The sequence below is a fragment of the Mytilus trossulus genome, chromosome 1 (assembly GCF_036588685.1).
Source record: "Mytilus trossulus isolate FHL-02 chromosome 1, PNRI_Mtr1.1.1.hap1, whole genome shotgun sequence".
In the NCBI taxonomy this organism is placed as follows: Eukaryota; Metazoa; Mollusca; class Bivalvia; order Mytilida; family Mytilidae; genus Mytilus; species Mytilus trossulus.
Window position 1 is genome coordinate 84,138,778 of NC_086373.1, and position 23,870 is coordinate 84,162,647.

At 30.3% G+C, this 23,870-nt stretch overlaps 1 protein-coding gene and 1 long non-coding RNA gene across 2 annotated transcripts; both read left to right on the forward strand.

Annotated features, from left to right (window-relative positions):
- The first annotated feature begins 474 nt into the window (after positions 1-474).
- LOC134687490 (neurogenic locus notch homolog protein 1-like) lies at positions 475-8,113 on the forward strand. The gene is made up of 6 exons (XM_063547850.1): positions 475-949; positions 3,071-3,199; positions 3,530-3,643; positions 4,875-4,985; positions 7,172-7,259; positions 7,886-8,113. Exons 1-6 carry the CDS (start codon positions 592-594, stop codon positions 8,007-8,009), a joined length of 924 nt encoding a protein of 307 aa, XP_063403920.1. The 5' UTR covers positions 475-591; the 3' UTR covers positions 8,010-8,113.
- A 10,248-nt stretch (positions 8,114-18,361) lies between these two features.
- LOC134687510 (uncharacterized) lies at positions 18,362-23,608 on the forward strand. Its single transcript, XR_010101769.1, has 4 exons — positions 18,362-18,475; positions 19,260-19,356; positions 20,955-21,051; positions 22,650-23,608. It is a non-coding gene; the product is annotated as an uncharacterized LOC134687510 (long non-coding RNA).
- The last annotated feature ends 262 nt before the right edge of the window (positions 23,609-23,870 follow it).

Genomic DNA, 23,870 nt, shown 5'->3' on the forward strand with positions numbered 1-23,870 from the left:
ATCATTCAATATGTTTTTAAAATAAGAAGCTCTTGTTATTCGTTTACTGAAATACTATTAACTGTTCTCCTAGACCGCAAACCCAACTTTTTCGAATAGATTCACTTGATTCATTTTTTTTTTGACAATATGCATGGCAACATTATAGATAAATATTCATGAGTGACCTATACCATAACAATTGTTCCAATTATAAAAGAAGGACAACTTTACATCAGTATAAAGACCTTAAGAAATAACACTGCAACACATACTTTTTAAAGGAGATCATCGTGTACAAATACAGTCTACTTTCTAAAGATATATGTAAGGGATTAAAACAACGAATTCCCATTGAACATGAGAAACTTATATTTAAGATTAATGATAACAATACACCATATAGAGAAGTGACATGCATATATCTGTAACCGTGCATATGACGTTAGTATTATGTAAACGAATAGGAAATCATTACTGTCAGCACAACGATACTTAGACCATGTTAAATATAAGTTGATATAAAAATCTTCTTCACAATCTCACACTTCCGTTGCAATCTAATTGTTGTAAAAAAAACAGTTCAACATCAGTTTAAACTGTAAGAACACGATGAAAAACTTAACTTGGATGTTTGCTGTCATCTATATATCCTATATTTTAGTACTAGACTTGTGTGATGCATGTGGGTTTGATAGTTATTGTTCAGTGGAAGAATGGGCTCCGTGGGGTTCGTGTAATTCTACATGTGGAACAGGAGTACAGGAGAGACAGAATAAGATCTGTTGTGATACTTCTAAATATCGTTCACTGATAGAGTGTTTAAACGGTTGTACCATTCCATTCAGTTGGTGGAAGGTAAATGCAATGGAACACAAAACTTGTGGAAAATGTCAGAGAGGAGGAACATTTGATGTAAAACAAAATAGTTGTATCTGTCCTTCTGGCTATGGTGGATCCTGCTGTGATAGTAAGCTAAAACATATTGCATAGAAATCGTACAACGTTTAATGATAATTTTGTCTATTAAATCAGAGTATAATCCGAGCATTTGCAATGCTTCACTTTTTAAACATACACAATTAAGGTAGCACAATACAAAGATTTTATAACTCCATCTCCCAAGTTTTCAAATGTTGTAATTTTCTTAAAAATGCTTGAAAATTTATAAAATTGGTAGTTTTGGATAGCTTACAGATTACACTTTCAAATTAATGCAATGTTAGTATGATGCAACAATTATGTAACCAATTATAATGTTAAATGTGTCTAAAATATTTTTCACCAAATTTTCACTTTCAAATGAAATTAGCTTTTGCATAGGTATCACTAGAGGGTTGATTTTATTATATGTTGTTCCTATGGCCATTATCTACAAAATGGTGTCTCAGATTTCAGATAGAATGTATAGGACAAATTTTACACTTAATTAAACATTTTCTTCTTTTATGTGGTTATGATGTTTACACAAATTAGAGATTTATGAGAGAACGGAATACCATAGAGACAATCTGAGACACCCTTTTGAAGCCCATGATGTGTTGATTAAGATTTCGTTAAAATTTTCTTTATACTTAAAGAGATGACAAAGCTAAATTCATTCAAGTGAACTTACCCAGATTTTGCCACTAATTACATAATAATTGATTACATAATGATTGCATAATAAAAAATATTGCATTCATTTAAAAGATTAATCTTTTATCTATCTATATACACCTCTTTTGTTATTTTCTATGCATTCATAAGAAAGTTACAGCATTTCAAAGGTTAGTGATTGGAAGTAAAAAAATCTTTGTGTTGTGCTACCTTAAACAAAGAAATTGAGAAGTTACTTGAACATAATGATGCATACATGCATACAGACTATACGGTAATTTAGGAATAAGATTGCATTTGTATTAGTGAAAGTTACCGATATACACGATCATTCCAACAAACAGAACCAAGAGATAAGTAAAAGTATCAGACTTCCTAACATCGACAAAAGAAGTAAGACATTGAGGTAGAAAGTAATTAAAAAAAAAACGAAATCCAAGGAAAATTCAAAATGAAAAGTCCAAAATCAAATAAAATTTTAGTAGAGAAATGTGATAAAGTTCGGATGAATTTCGGAAGATGGTGATACGCAGCCTTTTTATATAGTCTAATCGTCCTGGTTAAACGCGCGTTTGGCGTATCAAGTTATAAGCCGTTCATCACTATTTACACCATTGGGTCGATGCACTTCTGGTGGAAGTTTCGTTCCCGAGAGTATGTAAAACAATTCAAAACGAGAAAACTAACGGCCTTATTCATGCAAAAAATTTAACGAAAAACAAATATGTAACACATAAACAAACGACAACCACTGAATTACAGGCTCCTGACTTGGGACAGGCACATACATTAATAATGTGGCGGGGTTAAAAATGTTAGCGGGATCCCAACCCTTCCCCTAACCTGGATCAGTGGTATAACAGTACAACATAAGAACGAACTATAAAAAAAAACCTAAGCCAATAATTATAAGTATTTATAAGTTATGTATTGTAATGTCAAACCCAAGTAGTTAAACAATAGTATCAACGCGAATAAATATGATGTTAATATAAGATATATAAGGGAAATTTTAATATTCCAAATCCGTTAGAACACGTGAGCAATTAGCAGATGCATATGGCGATCTTACAATTCATTAACCGTTATTGTTAATGTTTGTAATGAATCTGCTACAGTAGCTCGTCACCTCTATTTCTGAAATCTCTGTGCAGAAATATGGTGATGTCGTAAATGGTGATGTTTGTAAATCCCATAATCTATGAAGGATCTATCAAATATATCTTCGTACTAAGTATTATAAGACGCTAATAAATTATTAACTTTATATCTTATTGCAATAGCCCATCGAAGTCAATTGAAACAATAACTAATTTATTATTAAACCTCATGAAATAAACCCATTTTGTATGCATTCTATTAATTCGATTTCATTTTCTCTTGCATATGTTTGACCTCTGTGCCCTTTCATATCAAAATTCGAAAATAGCTATTAATTCGAATGTTGATAAACAATGCCATGACAATTCAATCTACTTTGATCACTTTGCAGTGCGAACAACATTACCTACAACAATGAAAACAACCACAACAACATTAATACCAACGACGACAAAGACAACCACGACACCAACGACGACAAAGACAAACACAGTACCAACGACGACAAAAACAACAAAGAGTATAACATCTACAACACTATTAGTTACAATCAAGAATAGTATTTTTACTTAATATATTAAAATCTAGTATTTAAGTCAATAACAAGATTTTTTTCGAATTGGACGTAGCTATAGAACTTATAAGAGTTTGATTATTGTCATTATTTTTCTTAGTTCCTAATTTTCTTGCCTTTTTATTCATGATTCGATTAACTCAATTTTGATAAGAAATATAATAATTAATTGCTGTGTTATACATGTATATAAATTATCATTCTTTGAAATTCATCTATATTTGAAATGAGTCTAATGTAACAAATAATGTGCTCATGGCATCTTTTTTATTGAAGACATGATCACAAGCTGTACAGTAAATCCTTGTCAACATGGAACGTGTATACCAATGAATAATCAGTATTTCTGCCTGTGCTCTCCTGGATACGAGGGCCATGATTGTGACAGAGGTAAAGGGCAATTTTAAAAATTCAAAAAAAATATTGTTATATATATTAAGTACTAATGAATGTTTATAGATATCATAAGATGTTGTATGAGTGCAATATAAAGAAATGCGAATATGAATACCTAATAAAGCAATAAGAAGATGTGGTATAACTGTCATTGAGAAAATTCTCTGCCATGGACTGAATGACATAGACGTTATCATATATAGGTCACCGTACGGCATTCAACAATGACAAAACCCATATCGCCTACTCGGCTTCCCATTTCGGTAAAATTTGTATAACAGATTATACCAAATTCTTATGTCAATTGCAAAATTGAAGAACACAAACGTCACTTTGACAGCTACCTTTTTATGGGGATCATCATCTGATTAAGGATATTGTTATAACATTCAAAACAGCAGTTACATTTATTATATCATGTGTATGCTAGACCCTAATATTTGAAAGCACTGATTTATGTTCTCCAATGTTATATGGCAATAGGAAACAATGTCATGTTCGCGCTGTAGTCTTTCAATGTTCTGGTAACCTTCAAATCAGAGTCAATCTAGTAACATTTTGTATAATTTAACCACACACATTTATAAAAGTCTAATAATAAAAAAATTGAAAATTTTCATTGTAATGAACATGTATGTATAAAGAAGTGTCACACTTTTATAGTATGTCTTAAAAAGAACAAAAGCGGGACGAAAGATATCAGAGGATCAGTCAAACTCATAAATCGAAAATAAACTGACAACTTCATGGCTAAAATTTAAAAAAAAAACAGACAAATAATTGTTAACAAGAAACATCATAGAAAACTAAAGACTGAGCAACATGATTCCCGACAAAACCTGGGGCTGATATTAGGTGCTCAGAAAGGATAAGCAGATCCTGCTACACACGTGGCACCCGGTGTGTTGTTTAAATGTAGACGAAACGCGCATCCGGCGTATCAAATTAAAAGCCTGTTACCGTTGATAACTATTTAATCAATAATTTTACACCGAAACTGAACGGACGGACATGCATATAAACAAAACATAGTGTCTCTTCTATCGTTACCACTGAAGGTGCATAAAAAACAACATACAGACAAAAATACATCCAGAAAAAGAAACATTTATATAAATTGAATGATAAGCGCAAATTTAAATCTACTGAATAGAAGATTATGACACTAACAGGAATGTCACCGTTACGAAGAATAAAAGTTGTTTTCACTATGTGTTATTTACAGATATTGATGATTGTGCTAACAGCCCATGTCAGTACGGAACATGTGAAGATATGGTTGATGATTTTCATTGTGAATGTGTTGTTTTCTTTAAAGGCAAAATGTGCAACAAATGTAAGTTTGAAAATGCGTAACTAGTTAACTGGAAACATATGATAGATAGCACTGAGCGAAACATATAAGAAGTAACAAATAAAACATTGCAAATTAAAAGCGGAAAGTTTGAAACAAATACAAATTGACAAATCGGCCGAAAAAATACATGAACAAACAATAATATTTAAGTCCTTCTATTACTGTATCAACGCTGTAACTAAAAATCTAGGAATATACAATGACCTCTTTATTTTTTATTTTTTTAACAACATAATATAATATTTATTTCAAATATTGGCTTGTTACAATATCCTTCAGGAGTCCAAGCTCCTCCTGATGTTCCCTGTTACAATCGACTAATCACTCAGGGTAGTGAATAGTTGTAAAATACATATTACATTTGTATATCAAATATATATTAAATAATATCACTTAGTATGACTATTCATATGTTTTCTAATAGTTGCTAAAAAATTACTTTTAATTTTCAAACATACTCTTCTATTGAACTCATTTAGAAAAATTGAGAAAACATTGACATTTTTCGTCTTTTGATCAGATATGTAATAGGCTTTGTAAATTGAAAAACCAACAATTGTTAAAAAATAGTTAAAGTCAAAATATTCTTCGTCAGAAGTTTTATATCCAAATACCAAGTGTCTTAGTTTTATCTTTAACATTATTTTACTGTTCTTTAAAACTTGATCTATTTTATTCCAAAAAAGTTTTAAATACGGACACAGTATAAAGAAGTGATCATAATCCTCTTCCTGTGTACAAAAATTACAAGAGCTATCGGTTACAATTTTCCACCTGCATAAAAGTTTCTTTGTAGGTAGAATATGTTGTAGTAATTTCCATCTGAAAATTTTAAGTTTATTTTCTTTTTAATATCTGAATAAAAAATTGTTTAAATTGTTTTGATATAACACATCATCTATATTAAATATACGTAGCCATTTTTTTGGTCCAATAGCTGGTTCAAATTTTGTATTTATAAGAGACTTGTATAAAAGTTTATTCGATAGTGATTCTAATTTTATAGGTAAACCTTCCAATATAAATTGGTTTCTTTTTATATTAACAATACTTTTTATAGAGTTTTCCGATTTTAAAATTACTGCCCAATCTTTTGGTATTGATCTCTTTACTAAATTAATTTCAGCTATCCAGTTTGATTTATTTTTTAGTTTATTTAAAATGATGTCTTGAGAAATACAGCCTTTTTCATCTATGATATCATTTACATAAATAAGATCGCTTTTAATCCAGTTTTTGAAAAATATAGCTTTATTTTCAAATTTAATAAATTTATTGTTCCATAATATTTGTTTTCTTATATCTGTAAATGTATCTGGCTTTTTTGTTAGACCTCCACCAGTTAATTTCCAACATTTTATGATATCTTTATAAAAATCTGGGATGTGTTCAATGCTTTCGTCTGGCTTATCCCCACTGTTTTTCTGAAACACTAACCAATTTGACCCAAAATTATAAAAATAGTGCTGAGGTATAATTTTCCAACCTCCTTCACAATCATTTACTAATCTTTTTACCCAACTAGCTTTTAAAGCAGTGAAATAACTCCTTATATCTATCATATTTAATCCCCCCTTTTCATATGGACCAATAATTGAATTTCTTTTTACTTTATCTGGTTTATTATCCCAAACAAATTTAAAACAACTTTTTTCTATTTCTTTTAAATATTTCTCTGGAACTATGCAGGCAGATCCCACAAAAGTAAAAATGGGCACAATTAGTGTTTTGATTATCAAATTTTTTCCCAAAATAGTAAGATTTCTTTTTTGCCAAGAACAAAATAATGTATTCATCTTTTCTATTTTATTTTCCCAATTTAATTTTTCACATTCCTCCCTACAATACCCAAAGTATATGCCAAGAGTTTTAACTGGTCCATTACTCCAGTTGATTCCCTCAATTTTGTCTTTACATGATTTAAGCTTTCCTACCCATAACCCCTCTGTTTTATTTCTATTTAATTTCAATCCTGTTTATTACTACATGTTGAATTTTCGTTTTCATTTATGTTGTACTCTACTGTATGAATCAATTAATTACATCTAAACTAAATCAATTGAATGAACTAAATATAGCCAATAGACGTTAAATACAACCAGTCGAGCCAGACATCAATTATTTAAGAGAGTTAAATAAAAATGTGTGTAATATTTGTTTTTCAGTTACATCATGGGCAATTGCTTTTATGTCACTATCAGCACTAGCTCTACTGTTTGCGTTCTGTTGCTGTTACCGGTGCTTTTTTGGAACGTATGTATATCATATCAGATATTCAAAAGATTTATTATCCTAATTATATAGATCCTTTAGTATCAGTAGCACATGTTTTGTTTTCTTCTTTGAAAATGCGAACAGCAATTCAATAAACAAAAACCATTTATAAACATGTTAAAATATCGCATAAAGAAGAAGATAATCACAAGTGAATATGGTTGTCATTGTGTATGCCAATATATGTCAATAATTTGTCCTTCTCATATTGCAATTGTTATCATTCAGTCTGTTTTCATTAAAGCAGTTCTATCGAGAAAAAAACTTATCCATCGCGAATTTGTAGGAAAAATGATTTAGTTTAACTAACTACGAGAATTCAACATAATGTTTTATACAGTATTTTCAGTCTAAATCTCCTCTATTTCTTGGTTTCTGTCATAACATTCAGTACTTATGGTACATGCATTCGAATGATGAATGAAAGCAGAAGCTTTAGTAGGAGTTTACTTCATGTCAATTGAAAAATACAGTTCATATATGTATCATAGCATTTCTTAGTACCCGAATAAACATTAATAATTCATTTGGTTTCAATTGTAAAAAATGAATTATTAATGTTTATCAAAAAGTTAAATTTGATTTTGAAATAATAATGTTTTCAGAGATGACGAAAAAAAGAAAGTAGAACCACTGAGAAAAAAGTCAATACAATATCAAGCAGAAAGACCACCACCAACGGAAAGACAAACCCCAATAGAAAGACCACCACGTTATGATGATTGGTAGGAATGACTGTTCCTGAACATTTCATGGATAAATTGCATTGTGATGATTAAACATGTTATCGTATTGCATTTTTACTTAATTTACCATTGCGTCTATAATAAATTTCTGACAATCGAGATAAACGAATTTTATTTTTTAGATATAGGAAGATGTGGTGTGAGTGCCAATGAGACAACTCTCCATCCAATGTTTCAAAATAAAACTGCGACTACCTTATTTTGTGCTAACTTTGTATGTTGATATATTTAAATAAGTTTAAGTTATTTATATTATGGATAGAAAATAAACTCATCGTAGATACCAGGACTAAATTTTTTATACACGCCAGACGCGCACTGACATACATTTGTTGCAAATAAAGTTGAAATGACATAACTATGGGCAAAACAGTTAAATACTACGTATGATATCAATTTCAAATGATGGAGAGTCGGAAAAAAACAGTCGACACTATGACAAAAAGAAACACACCATTTTTTCTTAAAATGTCCTGTACAAGTCATAAAAATGGCCATTGTTTTATGATAGTTTGTTGCTGTGTATGGGATATTTTAACGTTGTGTTTCTGTTGTGTCGTTGTTCTCCTCTTATATTTGGTGCGTTTCCCTCAGTTTTAGATTGTAACCCGGATTTGTTTTTTTTTCTCTATCGATTTATGAGTTTCGAACAACGGTATACTACTGTTGCCTTTACTGATCTATAAAACACTACAGCAAAAAAAAGGATTTCGAAGGTATTCATGACAAAAACTGTTCGTAAATGAAAAGAATGTAAATAACATATGAGAAAAAAGTTTCATCATATAGAAAAGGCAAATAACTATACACCATTACACCATACAACCTGTGTCCTTACACAATACACCCTCTGCAATTACACCAAATACGTTACACCTTTTCACCATACACTTTCCAAATAAAACCACAATGCAATTTAATTTTAAAGAAAGCGTGAGACTACAAAATTATTTATAACTTTTATTTCGAAAAAAAAAGGTTTTTTTTATCACAATATTGTAAATTAATGTATAAAAGAAAGAATCAGTTCTTATTTTGCATAGTTTTAAATTTCATAACAATCCATTCACGCCATTCCCGATCACATGTTACACGATTACATCATTCCCATTACATCATACACCATACACCATAGCACCAAACATATTTTACCATTGCATCATATGCCATACACATTTACACCATACCCATTATTTTGGGAAGTTTACACCATCAAATGGATGTTCAAGTAAACAATGTAAATTAAACTGTCATTCTAGTACAAATTTTTACTTCAAGGGTTTTCTCCCTTTAAGGTACCACAATACTTTTTTTACTTCCAATCACTAACCTTTGAAATGCTGTAACTTTATTATGAATGCATAGAAAATAATAAAAGAGGTATACATAGATAGATAAAAGATTAATCTTTTAAATAAATGCAGTATTTTTATTTTGCAATCATTATGTAATCAATTATTATGTTATTAGTGGCAAAATCTGGGTAAGTTCACTGAAATTAATTTAGCTCTATCATCTCTTTAACTATACAGAAAATTTTAACGAAATCTTAATCAACACATCATGGGCTTCAAAAGGGTGTCTCAGATTGTCTCTATGGTATTCCTTTCTCTCATAAATCTCTAATTAGTGTAAACATCCTAACCACATCAAAGAAGATAATGTTTAATTAGGTGTAAAATTTGTTCTATACATTCTATCTGAATTCTGAGACACCCTTTTGTAGATAATGGCAATAGGAACAACATATCATAAAATCAACCCTCTAGGGATACCTATGCAGAAGCTAATTTCATTTGAAAGTGGAAATTTGGTGACAAATATTTTAGATACAGTTAAGATTATAATTGGTTACATAATTTTTGCATAATACTAACATTGCATTAATTTGAAAGAGTAATCTGTTAGCTATCCAAAACTACCACGTTTATGAATTTTCAAGCATTATTAAGAAAGTTACAGCGTTTTAAAACTTGGGAGTTGGAGTTATAAAATCTTTGTATTGTGCAACCTTAAATGGCAAATTAAAAAATTGTTTTGATAACAGACATTCCTTTTTTTATACAAATAAGGCCGTTAGTTTTCTCGATTGAATTGTCTTACATTGTCATATCGGGGCCTATACAGCTGACTATGCAGTATGGGCTTTGCTTATTGTTGAAGGCCGTACGGTGACCTTTAATTGTCAATGTCTGTGTCAATTTGGTCTCTTGTGGATAGTTGTCTCATTGGCAATGACACCACATCTTCTTTTACATATATATCAATATTCATTTTTTTTTAAAACTTGATAATGCACAAAATCACGTATTTTTTTTATACAACTAATCAGTCTCACACATAAATGCAAAAAATGTCTAAAAATTTGAAGATTTAGGCAAATAACTAAACTGATTATGTCTTTCTTTTGTACAATTCAAAATGGTGGTATAAGTGAATATACATAAGAGCTATAGGAAGTATATGTCAAACAATACCAAAAAAAACAGGAAAACAGATAATTTGCTTTAAGCTAAAAACCTGGAAAAACAAAAACCAATTATGACAGATTTTTAATAACTATATTATTAGAATATAAGAATATTTTACTACGATGTTTATTTCACTAAAAACGTTCTTAAAGAATTAATTACAGAACTAAAAAGTTAAATCACAAACAAAAAAATAAACGCCGAGGAAAATTGAAAATTGAAAATCCCTATTAAATGGCAAAATCAAAAGCTCAAACACATTATAAGAATCGATAACAACTGTTATTTTCCTGACTTAGTACAGGCATTTTCCTATGTAGAATATATTTACATGTGTTTTAATTTGCATGCTCTATAATAATCAATATGACTGAGTGGCATCCTGTTTATAATAAGATTATAACATGTATAACAAGTACAGTCAAACGTTCGTACATTTACACCAAATATTTCTTTTTAATCTACGAGAGAATTAAATACAAGTAACCAAATTCCGGACTATAGATACACATTTCTTTGAAAGTGACCAACTCAACTTAAAGGTAAAGAAAACTAATAAAGTATAACTACCTTAATATTGAAGAGAAAAACATTATTATATATACTTTTTACAAGTGAAAACGTTTGTTGTAATATAAGACAAATATTGAATAATGAAAAGTAAAACTATTAATATAACCAAAGAAAGTTTTTATAATAAGTCTATGTACAAGTTGAAATGTTATTTAAACGAGTTTTTAATAAAATCTAACTTACACTAGGTTTTATAACAAAAAGGTACACCTCTCCTATAAAATTAAATATATAGATTTCGTCTAGATATCAGCCCAACAATGTTAGATCTGTAAAGGCAAATTGTTTATTCTTCCTTGACAGAGATTCGAAACCATGCTGCTGAGATATCGTGGGTGGTACCTTTACACGTCAGTTCTGGCGTCGTAACACAGTACATAATATGTAATGCGTGAAGATGGAACTTTTACAGATAAGCGGAACTATCGTTGAGAATCGTACAAATTAATCGTCACAGAAATAATCAGATCATAAGTACGTCTGAACCAGTGACAACTCTACGATATATGTGTGCCTCAAAGAATATCTACACGATTTAAATATTATTACAAACATCATATATGTCAAGTAAGAAATAACATTGTGATATAAAATTATCTTAACACTCACTCAGTACGAACATCACGCATATACAATTTTCTATTATGGAAGTACTCTTATATTAGGTTTTGTTTGGGTTTTTTTACTTTGTTTTTTTGTTGGGGCTGTGATTTTTACCAATCTGTTGTGTAAAGTCATTTTCACATAATTCTTATAGTTTGTTCTTATTTTGTGCTTTAATACCACTGCAAACCACTAACGATCAACTGAAACAAAGCTTACCAAATGAAACAGAACAGTTACCATTAACGATATACGTATAAAATCTCTGAATAAGAAGATAGTAAATTGCATGTTATATAAATATTTTGGGGTTTGTTATAACTGTAAACTGTAAAACAAAAATGAAATGCATGAACTAACGACAGGTTCTGCACAAGCACTGCTTCTGACTTTGAACAAGCTCATACGAATTGTGGTGGGGTTAAACATGTTTGAAGGCACCAACACACCCATAACCTCCATATAAATAATTATCATACCAGACAAAACGGAAAGATATTATTAATATTAAAACTGAGAACAAACACTGTTTACTAACATGTGGAAGCAGAATTGAAAGCATCTTGTCTTCAGGATTGATCTGGTTTACCATCACAAATGACGTGAATGATTTACACCATTTTTTAAATCAAAATAAGGAGACACATTTACTTGATCATATGAGAATATATTACAAATCGAAACATTTTACTTTCTCCTTAGAGAAAATATTACGTACAAAGCTTACATAATGTTCCACAATGATTTGACAATATTTGTTTTCTGTTCATTTGAGACAAGCTGTATTACCTCCTGTTAGATCATTGTATTACTTAATTTTAGAATGTGTGGCATGACGTAAGTGAAAACAGCATGAACACAAAGATTATCAAATGGTAAAACATAACAGAAAACACAACTCAGTAATCTCCCGTCCTTTCAAAACCATGGGTAAAGCTTCACTGCCAAAGAAATAAATGATCAAAGTTAAGACACAAAGCACTAGGCTCAATAAATGTCAAAAGTCCGACAAGTAAATCGAACATAAGTGACATCTATAATACTAGATGTTTGAATAAGATTTATTTGTAATCAGTCTTAGTCAATGCTATAAAATAGACAACGCTGCAATATACAAATATATTGATAATCTATATAGCGATTTATGTAATGACCTTCAAAAGCCACATGTGTTCTTTGTGACCTTAACTATCATGTATGCGGATACATGCACCGACCGGCCATCGTTTTTTTAGTTTTTTGCAGGTTGCAAGATGAAAGGGTTAATCGGTATATTTGACTGTTAAAAAAATGTGTTAGATGCTTCCAATTCAATATAAAAGTTTACTTCCTAAGTTCTGTTTTTTCTGACATCGTTAGGTTGGGCGTTTGTAGGATACCATTTATAGATAAGATGAAACATCTCTGACATTTCTAATTCAAAATTGCTGGCTGAAAACTTGACGCGATAAAAATATTTGCTAGAAGTGTTTTAGTACGAAAAAAATATTTAAAGAAATCGTCAAATCGAATTACCATTTGCTGTTCAAAACTTTTAATAATGATATATATGAAGAAAAGAATATTGAGAAATACTACAACGAGTAGCAAACACAACAAAAGTTAAAAGACAGATACCGAAAGATATATATTTACAATATCTTTATTGCATATTTACAATTATATCATTGTCAAATATAACCATAGTACAAAAAATCCTATTCAATTATTTTGATAGCTGAATGATTATATATTATTTTATTATTAGTTCTTTTTTCATATTATAAGTAAGTTTAGTTTTATAGTATTAGTGAGTTCCAAGTTATATTATTAGTAAGTTCCAATTAATATGTTTAGTAAGTTCCAATTAATATGTTTAGTAAGTTCCAATATTGTTTCTTTTATATGTTACCAAAACTTGATATTAAGGTATATTTTTTTCACATTAAAGCAAAGGAACATTACAATTACAAAAACACTGAATTCCAAGAAAAATTAAAAAGGGAAAGTCCTGAAACAAGTTGTAAAATGAAAAAACTCAAACACATCAAACAAATAGATAACGACTTTCCTATTCCTAACTTAGTACAGGCCTTTTCTTATGTAGAACATGGTTGATTTAACCTGTTTTTATAGCTAGCTAAAAATTCTTTATATTGACTACTTGATGTGAAAAAAACAAACAGACATCACAGGTACAAATCTCAAAATTAGGGGTACAGCAGTCAACATTATGTTATTATCTTCATTCTGAAAGGCCTCTATTACAAGACCTACATATTGTATCTATTTTTACTATGTTCTCGTCATGAACATGCATGACGTATTTGGTACATAATTTTAAGATTCATTTATCAATCGAGGGCACAGGAAGGAATGCCTGCTTGGGGAAACACTACCACCTCAATTGTCAATTTTCGCTAGATCAGGGAGACCTTTCTAGACGTTCGTCTCGTTCAATATTAGCATGACATTTACCGCTTTCGGGTTATAAAAAAAAGTAATATATACATTATTAAATATTATTCAGCGTTTGATAAACTGTAATTTGATATTCAATATTAATTATTTGCATTTGAACGTTTGTTAACAACAACGCCTACGAAACCCGTTTTCAAATGTTGCCAATTCCAAATAAAATTGAGAACGGAAATGGGGAATGTGTCATAGAGACAACAGCCCGACCATAGAAAAGACGACAGCAGAAGTTCACCAACAGGTCTTTAATGTAGCAAATTCCCGCATCCGGAGGTGTCCTTCAGCTGGCCCCATAGCAAATATATACTAGTTCAGTGGTAATGAACGCCATGCTAAACTCTAAATTTACACAAGAAACTAAAATTAAAAATAATATAAGACTAACAAAGGCCAGAGGCTCCTGACTTTGGACAGGCACAAAAATGCGGCGGGGTTATCATGTTTATGAGATCTCAACCCTCCCCTATACATCTAGCCACTGTAGAAAATTAATCGTATAAAAATACGCACATTAAAATTCAATACAAAAGGAGGCCGAGTCTGAAGACAGAAGATGTAAATAAACTCATCATAGATACCAGGATTGAAGTTTTGCGCCAGACAAAATCGTTCCTAGAATCTAATATGAACCTACGTTAATCAGGATTTAGAAGTTATAAGATCATTTGTTACATGTGGATAACTTGGGGTAATTAAAGGGGTCTTCAAATAGAGAAATAGACACAGAATAGTTTTAAATAAACAAGTAAGATCTTAAATACTTAATCCAAATTAAAAAAACAAATTAAAACACTATTAAACTAATCATTGTACAGTTGATGTGTTTACCTGGGTTTTAGTTTGCGATCCATATTTGTTTTCGCCTAGTCGTTTTATGACTATTGAACAGCGGTATACTACTACTGCTTTTATTCATTGATTTGCTTTTTCATTCTTTTAAAAATGTATTATTTTGAAGAAAAGTCTTGAAATGTATTGTATGCACGTCCACACATGGTAAGACGCAAGTGTGTTGTAACAGAAAATAGAATTGATTATTCTTTTATCATGAACTTATCATTCAGATTAAATTCAAGCCGAAACAGTAAGTAAATGAAATCATTATTCGACCGATCTATATAAGTATTTGAAAATGAAAAGTTAATTTGAACATTCTAAGGCCCGGATTTGTCTAAATCACAAAATCTTGTCGACACTATAAATGAATATGATATATATATATTGTTTATTTTCCACATAAAAATCGAAAATTAATGTATTAGCAAATCAGGTGTTAATGCCCTTGTGCATAAAGGTTACCTATAGAGTTTTATCAAATTTATTAAAATCGACTGTCAGTTAACTTTGTACTTTGGTAAAGTATAGTTAAAAAAATGTTTTAATCACCATAATGATTTGTATTTGGTCTTGTTTATATTCCACCTGAAAATGACTATTTTCGTCAGTTAATATAGAATTTTACACTTTTAATCAAATATAAACCTATTTGTTTAGTTGCAATTGTAATCCTCACAAGAGAAATAGAAATTATTAAATAATAAATCATACTACAGAAAATTATTTTGTCAATAAGTAACGTTGTAGTTAAAATACAAAAACCTACTGACATTTGATATTTTTTATTAATAGTATATCAATAACAATAGAATAGTTTAATAAAGGGAAAATGTATCCAATTTGGTAAAAATAAGAATAGTTTATTATACAATGGCAGAATTGGAAAATATCTGAACTTGGATAACCACATGTAACAATTAAAGTGTATAGGATTATGCTAGAAACCCTGCTTATACATGATTGAAAGTTGCAGAAAGTTTTGAAATACTAGAATTATGCAAATTGTACTAGAAAAGCAATTCACCACTTTCATTAGTTCTTCATATCTACCTCAAAACGAATATAGGATTTACAACCACATTTAGCCAGATAATTTTATGAAAAAGGTGTGTTTATTGCTTTATCTATAATTCAACCCGTTCTACAAGATTGAGACATTTATTTGCAAATACAAAAAATTAATCGTCGTGGTTCAAATAACTAAAAATAATCAAAAAATATCAATTGAAAATATGAAATTCAAAAAATGACATGCGAATATAATACACAAAAAAATAATTCAAAATATAATAAAAGAAAGGAAACAATGTTTTCCTATCTCTTCTTCTGTTTGAAAATTAGACAAATGTTCTTAATGCAGAGAAGAAGAGATTATTGGTCAACATTAATTAATAAAAGAACTACTGACAGTAACTGACATGCAACTACAAACCTCAGTTAAAATGATTACGTGTTTATCATTTGAAAATCAACCACAATCTCTCATCTTGGTAATTTATTAACGTGCCATCAAGCAATTGAAAAAAATATGTGATATGATTGCCAATGAGACACCTTTTTTAAAGAGACCAAATGACACAGAAATTAACAACTATAGGTTATGGTAAAACCTTTAACAATGAGCAACGCTTCCGCCGCATAGTCAGCTATAAAAGGCCCCGAAATGCCAATGCATAACATTTCAAACGAGAAAACTAACGGCCTAATTTATGTACCAAAAAAAAATAGAAAACATATATGTACCACATAAAAAACAACAACCTCCGTCAGTTTTCATGGACCCCCAACTTGTGAACTTACATTGGAGCTCGGTGTTTTAGTAATAAAATTTTCTATGTATAATAACTGTCTGTCGCTATAAAGGTTTTAAGTAAAATTGCTTGTCATAAACGCTTTCCCTAAAGTATAAATATGTTTTTTGAAACCCTTTACTTTAAGTTTAAATTATAATTTAAGTGCTGTTCTCGAAACTGAGTTGTTCGTATGCCTATTTTTTCTGGTGTGTTATCCCATCGAACGTTATTGGATTTCTCATAGGACATTTATTTCAAAAAATATAATCTTATTTGATTAATTTTTTTGTTTGTTATATTTGTTATACGTGTTGGTTTTTCGAGTCTTCATATTCAATCCGTTGGGTTTTTATTCTGTATTATGCCTGAGTAAATCGCCAATTTCTATGCGAACATTTTGCAATATTTCGTTTCTATTTTACAAACCACAATAAAATTTGTTTGATTTGATTTGATGGATGAAAAATCTTCAATTACATTTTTTAACGTCTTAATTGTTTTCGCCTGTTTATTACGTTATTAATTGTTTTGCATTCATTTGTTGAAATACAAATAGAAAACGTTTTACCAATGTCAGCAAAATTCACAAGAAACTGTGTTTAATTCATTAACATCAATCTATTTTGTATTTGTGTACAGCAGGGTTTTCTTTTGTCACAATCAAATAATACGTATAACTAATTACCTCGAAAAATCTGTAACCTCCTTTCGCGATGAGTTTGTCGATTTTAACAACTTGTACAAACCCATATTTCTCTAAAATGTTTTCAATATTTCTTTTCAAATGCAGATAACATTCATCAGTGTAAATCTATTGTAATTTAATTCAGTATTTTATTAACTTCTCACTTTTGTTTATGCTACAATTACTAAACGCAATTACTTTAAGATACATGTTTTACACCTAAGGTGGTATTGATGTCTTTTGCCACCTTGGATTGTAAAAAACAGAAAACCTAAGGTCCCGATTTTCAATCAAGTTAGCAAGTTTTGACGCCGGAATTCAGATATCTCATGCGAATTTCATATAAAAGAACCAATGTATAGGAATACAACTTATAAGTATTAATATGTGTACAAATGTATATTATTTTATGTGGTTTTTAAATGTTTTCAAATTGGCATTTTAAAGGGATGTAACTCTAAAACAGTGCAATATCTGAAGGATACTTCATGTAATTTTATTTTACAGCTTTATCATGTTTTTTAGTTTCCAATCACAAAATTGTGTTTTCCTAGAAATCCATACAAAATTAGTCATTGTGTCACAACCTGTCGCTTGAGAAAATGCACGGTGGCATATCATTTTTATTATATGTTTTACCTGTAACCATCTATCTATAGGGGTAAATTCAGTAAATAAATATACGTCATCAGGGACCGCCCATTTAGGGGAGAGCTTTCTGTATAACAGTGAAGTTATATGGTCTTCTGATTGGCAGATAATGTTTGTAATAAATATTTTTTGGTAGATGGATCAAAACTAGAGTTGAAAAAAAATAAAAAATAAATGCTGAATGTACTAATTTTTTCCCCTTCAGGGTTGAAAAGTAATGGGGGTCAGTATGGGAATTCAGTGCGAATCTACATTGTTTGTAAACAAGGCCATGTGAATGCTCAAAAATGCCGCATGACCCTATGTTTTTATTGTTTCAAAAGATAGGGCTACATTTGTACTTTCATGAATGATATAGGAAAGATTTTAATTTCTAAAGGTAAATCAGGCATAAATTTATTTCCACACATAGATTAGCATTAAAGTCAATGGGAGATTTTTTACTGAATTTACCCCTATAGGGAAATATGCACTTTTTCACTGTACTTGTCCAAGGCCACACAATAATCACAAAACTCATTTCCTGTAAATGTTCATGTAAAGGAAGGATTTTGGAACCATTTAAAGCTGTTTTTTACACAAATTTCTATCTTTAACTGCGGCTATCCAGGATGCACTCAGTGTACAGTGAGAGAAGCATGAAGTATATTTTAAAAATCAGTTTTGTGTCCAGATTGAAAGAAACAATAGAAATTACACTTGAGAGTTATGATATCAATGAAAGGCATGAATATTCTCCCCATTTACATCACATTTTACACATATTTCTTCTCATAATGTATAAAATCATATGAAAAAAATGGATTACCTCCCTTTGACGGAGTGGATTTTTTTTTTAGCTGTGTACCCCATGTTAAGTTGTAGAACAAGTGGCAAATAAGCACTTTTCTAGTATTTTAACACTCGAATAATCTGACCGCATGAAGGTATTCATTTATTTTTACATAACGCTTTGCGTTTCTTTATTTCAAAGAATATACTAGACAAGTTTTCATGATTACAGGTCCTTCATCTATGAAACAAGTGTTAAAATGTTTGTAATTGGATTTTTAAGTTACATTATTGCTTTTAAATACTCTAAATTGTTACTTCAATCTCCCAAATGTAAATTTTGGTCATACCTAATCTTATTTTTTCATATTTGGCACTTTTTTCTACTTCAGTTCTAGCTGTCTAGTTTTGGCGAAGAACCCATCCTGATGTCCGGGTAACAGGAATTTCTGCAGAGTGATTGTCAATGACATTTTGTGAAATTTACAAGTAATTAAAACATAGATTTACTATAATGAAACATAATTGTTGTTTTATTTGGTATGAAACTGCTTAAAAAAGCCTTTGAAAAGTCTTTTTGTGGTCTTTTCATGGTATTTAACCAACCACTTCCATATAAGGGAAAAAACTAACTAAGAGTACACCAAGACTTTAGTTTCTAGATGTACTTGCAATACTACTCAAAGCAAACACAGAAAACAATTCATATTTATTAAACATAGTTTTTTACACCATTCTTTTAAAAACAGTCAATGCCCAACTGTATATACCAAATATACATTGGCCGCAGTATGGGCTGTAGTATAAATTTTGCTCTATCTTTACAAATTCAGCATTTTTGAAGGTTGTATTGAAACTGGAACTTGAAAATTGGATACATTACATGTTTATTACAAAAAAAGATGGAAAAGAAGTAAAGAAGTCTCTTATAGGGGTAAATTCAGTAAATAAATATACGTCATCAGGGACCGCCCATTTAGGGGAGAGCTTTCTGTATAACAGTGAAGTTATATGGTCTTCTGATTGGCAGATAATGTTTGTAATAAATATTTTTTGGTAGATGGATCAAAACTAGAGTTGAAAAAAAATAAAAAATAAATGCTGAATGTACTAATTTTTTCCCCTTCAGGGTTGAAAAGTAATGGGGGTCAGTATGGGAATTCAGTGCGAATCTACATTGTTTGTAAACAAGGCCATGTGAATGCTCAAAAATGCCGCATGACCCTATGTTTTTATTGTTTCAAAAGATAGGGCTACATTTGTACTTTCATGAATGATATAGGAAAGATTTTAATTTCTAAAGGTAAATCAGGCATAAATTTATTTCCACACATAGATTAGCATTAAAGTCAATGGGAGATTTTTTACTGAATTTACCCCTATAGGGAAATATGCACTTTTTCACTGTACTTGTCCAAGGCCACACAATAATCACAAAACTCATTTCCTGTAAATGTTCATGTAAAGGAAGGATTTTGGAACCATTTAAAGCTGTTTTTTACACAAATTTCTATCTTTAACTGCGGCTATCCAGGATGCACTCAGTGTACAGTGAGAGAAGCATGAAGTATATTTTAAAAATCAGTTTTGTGTCCAGATTGAAAGAAACAATAGAAATTACACTTGAGAGTTATGATATCAATGAAAGGCATGAATATTCTCCCCATTTACATCACATTTTACACATATTTCTTCTCATAATGTATAAAATCATATGAAAAAAATGGATTACCTCCCTTTGACGGAGTGGATTTTTTTTTTAGCTGTGTACCCCATGTTAAGTTGTAGAACAAGTGGCAAATAAGCACTTTTCTAGTATTTTAACACTCGAATAATCTGACCGCATGAAGGTATTCATTTATTTTTACATAACGCTTTGCGTTTCTTTATTTCAAAGAATATACTAGACAAGTTTTCATGATTACAGGTCCTTCATCTATGAAACAAGTGTTAAAATGTTTGTAATTGGATTTTTAAGTTACATTATTGCTTTTAAATACTCTAAATTGTTACTTCAATCTCCCAAATGTAAATTTTGGTCATACCTAATCTTATTTTTTCATATTTGGCACTTTTTTCTACTTCAGTTCTAGCTGTCTAGTTTTGGCGAAGAACCCATCCTGATGTCCGGGTAACAGGAATTTCTGCAGAGTGATTGTCAATGACATTTTGTGAAATTTACAAGTAATTAAAACATAGATTTACTATAATGAAACATAATTGTTGTTTTATTTGGTATGAAACTGCTTAAAAAAGCCTTTGAAAAGTCTTTTTGTGGTCTTTTCATGGTATTTAACCAACCACTTCCATATAAGGGAAAAAACTAACTAAGAGTACACCAAGACTTTAGTTTCTAGATGTACTTGCAATACTACTCAAAGCAAACACAGAAAACAATTCATATTTATTAAACATAGTTTTTTACACCATTCTTTTAAAAACAGTCAATGCCCAACTGTATATACCAAATATACATTGGCCGCAGTATGGGCTGTAGTATAAATTTTGCTCTATCTTTACAAATTCAGCATTTTTGAAGGTTGTATTGAAACTGGAACTTGAAAATTGGATACATTACATGTTTATTACAAAAAAAGATGGAAAAGAAGTAAAGAAGTCTCTTATAGGGGTAAATTCAGTAAATAAATATACGTCATCAGGGACCGCCCATTTAGGGGAGAGCTTTCTGTATAACAGTGAAGTTATATGGTCTTCTGATTGGCAGATAATGTTTGTAATAAATATTTTTTGGTAGATGGATCAAAACTAGAGTTGAAAAAAAATAAAAAATAAATGCTGAATGTACTAATTTTTTCCCCTTCAGGGTTGAAAAGTAATGGGGGTCAGTATGGGAATTCAGTGCGAATCTACATTGTTTGTAAACAAGGCCATGTGAATGCTCAAAAATGCCGCATGACCCTATGTTTTTATTGTTTCAAAAGATAGGGCTACATTTGTACTTTCATGAATGATATAGGAAAGATTTTAATTTCTAAAGGTAAATCAGGCATAAATTTATTTCCACACATAGATTAGCATTAAAGTCAATGGGAGATTTTTTACTGAATTTACCCCTATAGGGAAATATGCACTTTTTCACTGTACTTGTCCAAGGCCACACAATAATCACAAAACTCATTTCCTGTAAATGTTCATGTAAAGGAAGGATTTTGGAACCATTTAAAGCTGTTTTTTACACAAATTTCTATCTTTAACTGCGGCTATCCAGGATGCACTCAGTGTACAGTGAGAGAAGCATGAAGTATATTTTAAAAATCAGTTTTGTGTCCAGATTGAAAGAAACAATAGAAATTACACTTGAGAGTTATGATATCAATGAAAGGCATGAATATTCTCCCCATTTACATCACATTTTACACATATTTCTTCTCATAATGTATAAAATCATATGAAAAAAATGGATTACCTCCCTTTGACGGAGTGGATTTTTTTTTTAGCTGTGTACCCCATGTTAAGTTGTAGAACAAGTGGCAAATAAGCACTTTTCTAGTATTTTAACACTCGAATAATCTGACCGCATGAAGGTATTCATTTATTTTTACATAACGCTTTGCGTTTCTTTATTTCAAAGAATATACTAGACAAGTTTTCATGATTACAGGTCCTTCATCTATGAAACAAGTGTTAAAATGTTTGTAATTGGATTTTTAAGTTACATTATTGCTTTTAAATACTCTAAATTGTTACTTCAATCTCCCAAATGTAAATTTTGGTCATACCTAATCTTATTTTTTCATATTTGGCACTTTTTTCTACTTCAGTTCTAGCTGTCTAGTTTTGGCGAAGAACCCATCCTGATGTCCGGGTAACAGGAATTTCTGCAGAGTGATTGTCAATGACATTTTGTGAAATTTACAAGTAATTAAAACATAGATTTACTATAATGAAACATAATTGTTGTTTTATTTGGTATGAAACTGCTTAAAAAAGCCTTTGAAAAGTCTTTTTGTGGTCTTTTCATGGTATTTAACCAACCACTTCCATATAAGGGAAAAAACTAACTAAGAGTACACCAAGACTTTAGTTTCTAGATGTACTTGCAATACTACTCAAAGCAAACACAGAAAACAATTCATATTTATTAAACATAGTTTTTTACACCATTCTTTTAAAAACAGTCAATGCCCAACTGTATATACCAAATATACATTGGCCGCAGTATGGGCTGTAGTATAAATTTTGCTCTATCTTTACAAATTCAGCATTTTTGAAGGTTGTATTGAAACTGGAACTTGAAAATTGGATACATTACATGTTTATTACAAAAAAAGATGGAAAAGAAGTAAAGAAGTCTCTTATAGGGGTAAATTCAGTAAATAAATATACGTCATCAGGGACCGCCCATTTAGGGGAGAGCTTTCTGTATAACAGTGAAGTTATATGGTCTTCTGATTGGCAGATAATGTTTGTAATAAATATTTTTTGGTAGATGGATCAAAACTAGAGTTGAAAAAAAATAAAAAATAAATGCTGAATGTACTAATTTTTTCCCCTTCAGGGTTGAAAAGTAATGGGGGTCAGTATGGGAATTCAGTGCGAATCTACATTGTTTGTAAACAAGGCCATGTGAATGCCCAAAAATGCCGCATGACCCTATGTTTTTATTGTTTCAAAAGATAGGGCTACATTTGTACTTTCATGAATGATATAGGAAAGATTTTAATTTCTAAAGGTAAATCAGGCATAAATTTATTTCCACACATAGATTAGCATTAAAGTCAATGGGAGATTTTTTACTGAATTTACCCCAATAGATACTACGTTTTTGCAAAGTATGGAAAAATTCTATCATTTAATTTTAGACTCACATACCACCTTAAGTCAGTCTGTACAGATTTATGTAAGACGATTACAAACAAAAACAGCATGTATATACATTCAGATTGAAACATGAATGATAAAAATGTACATGATAAATTTTAATACTAGTCACAATATAAAAATTATCGGCGTCTTTTCGGAAAAAGATTACAGGATTTCAA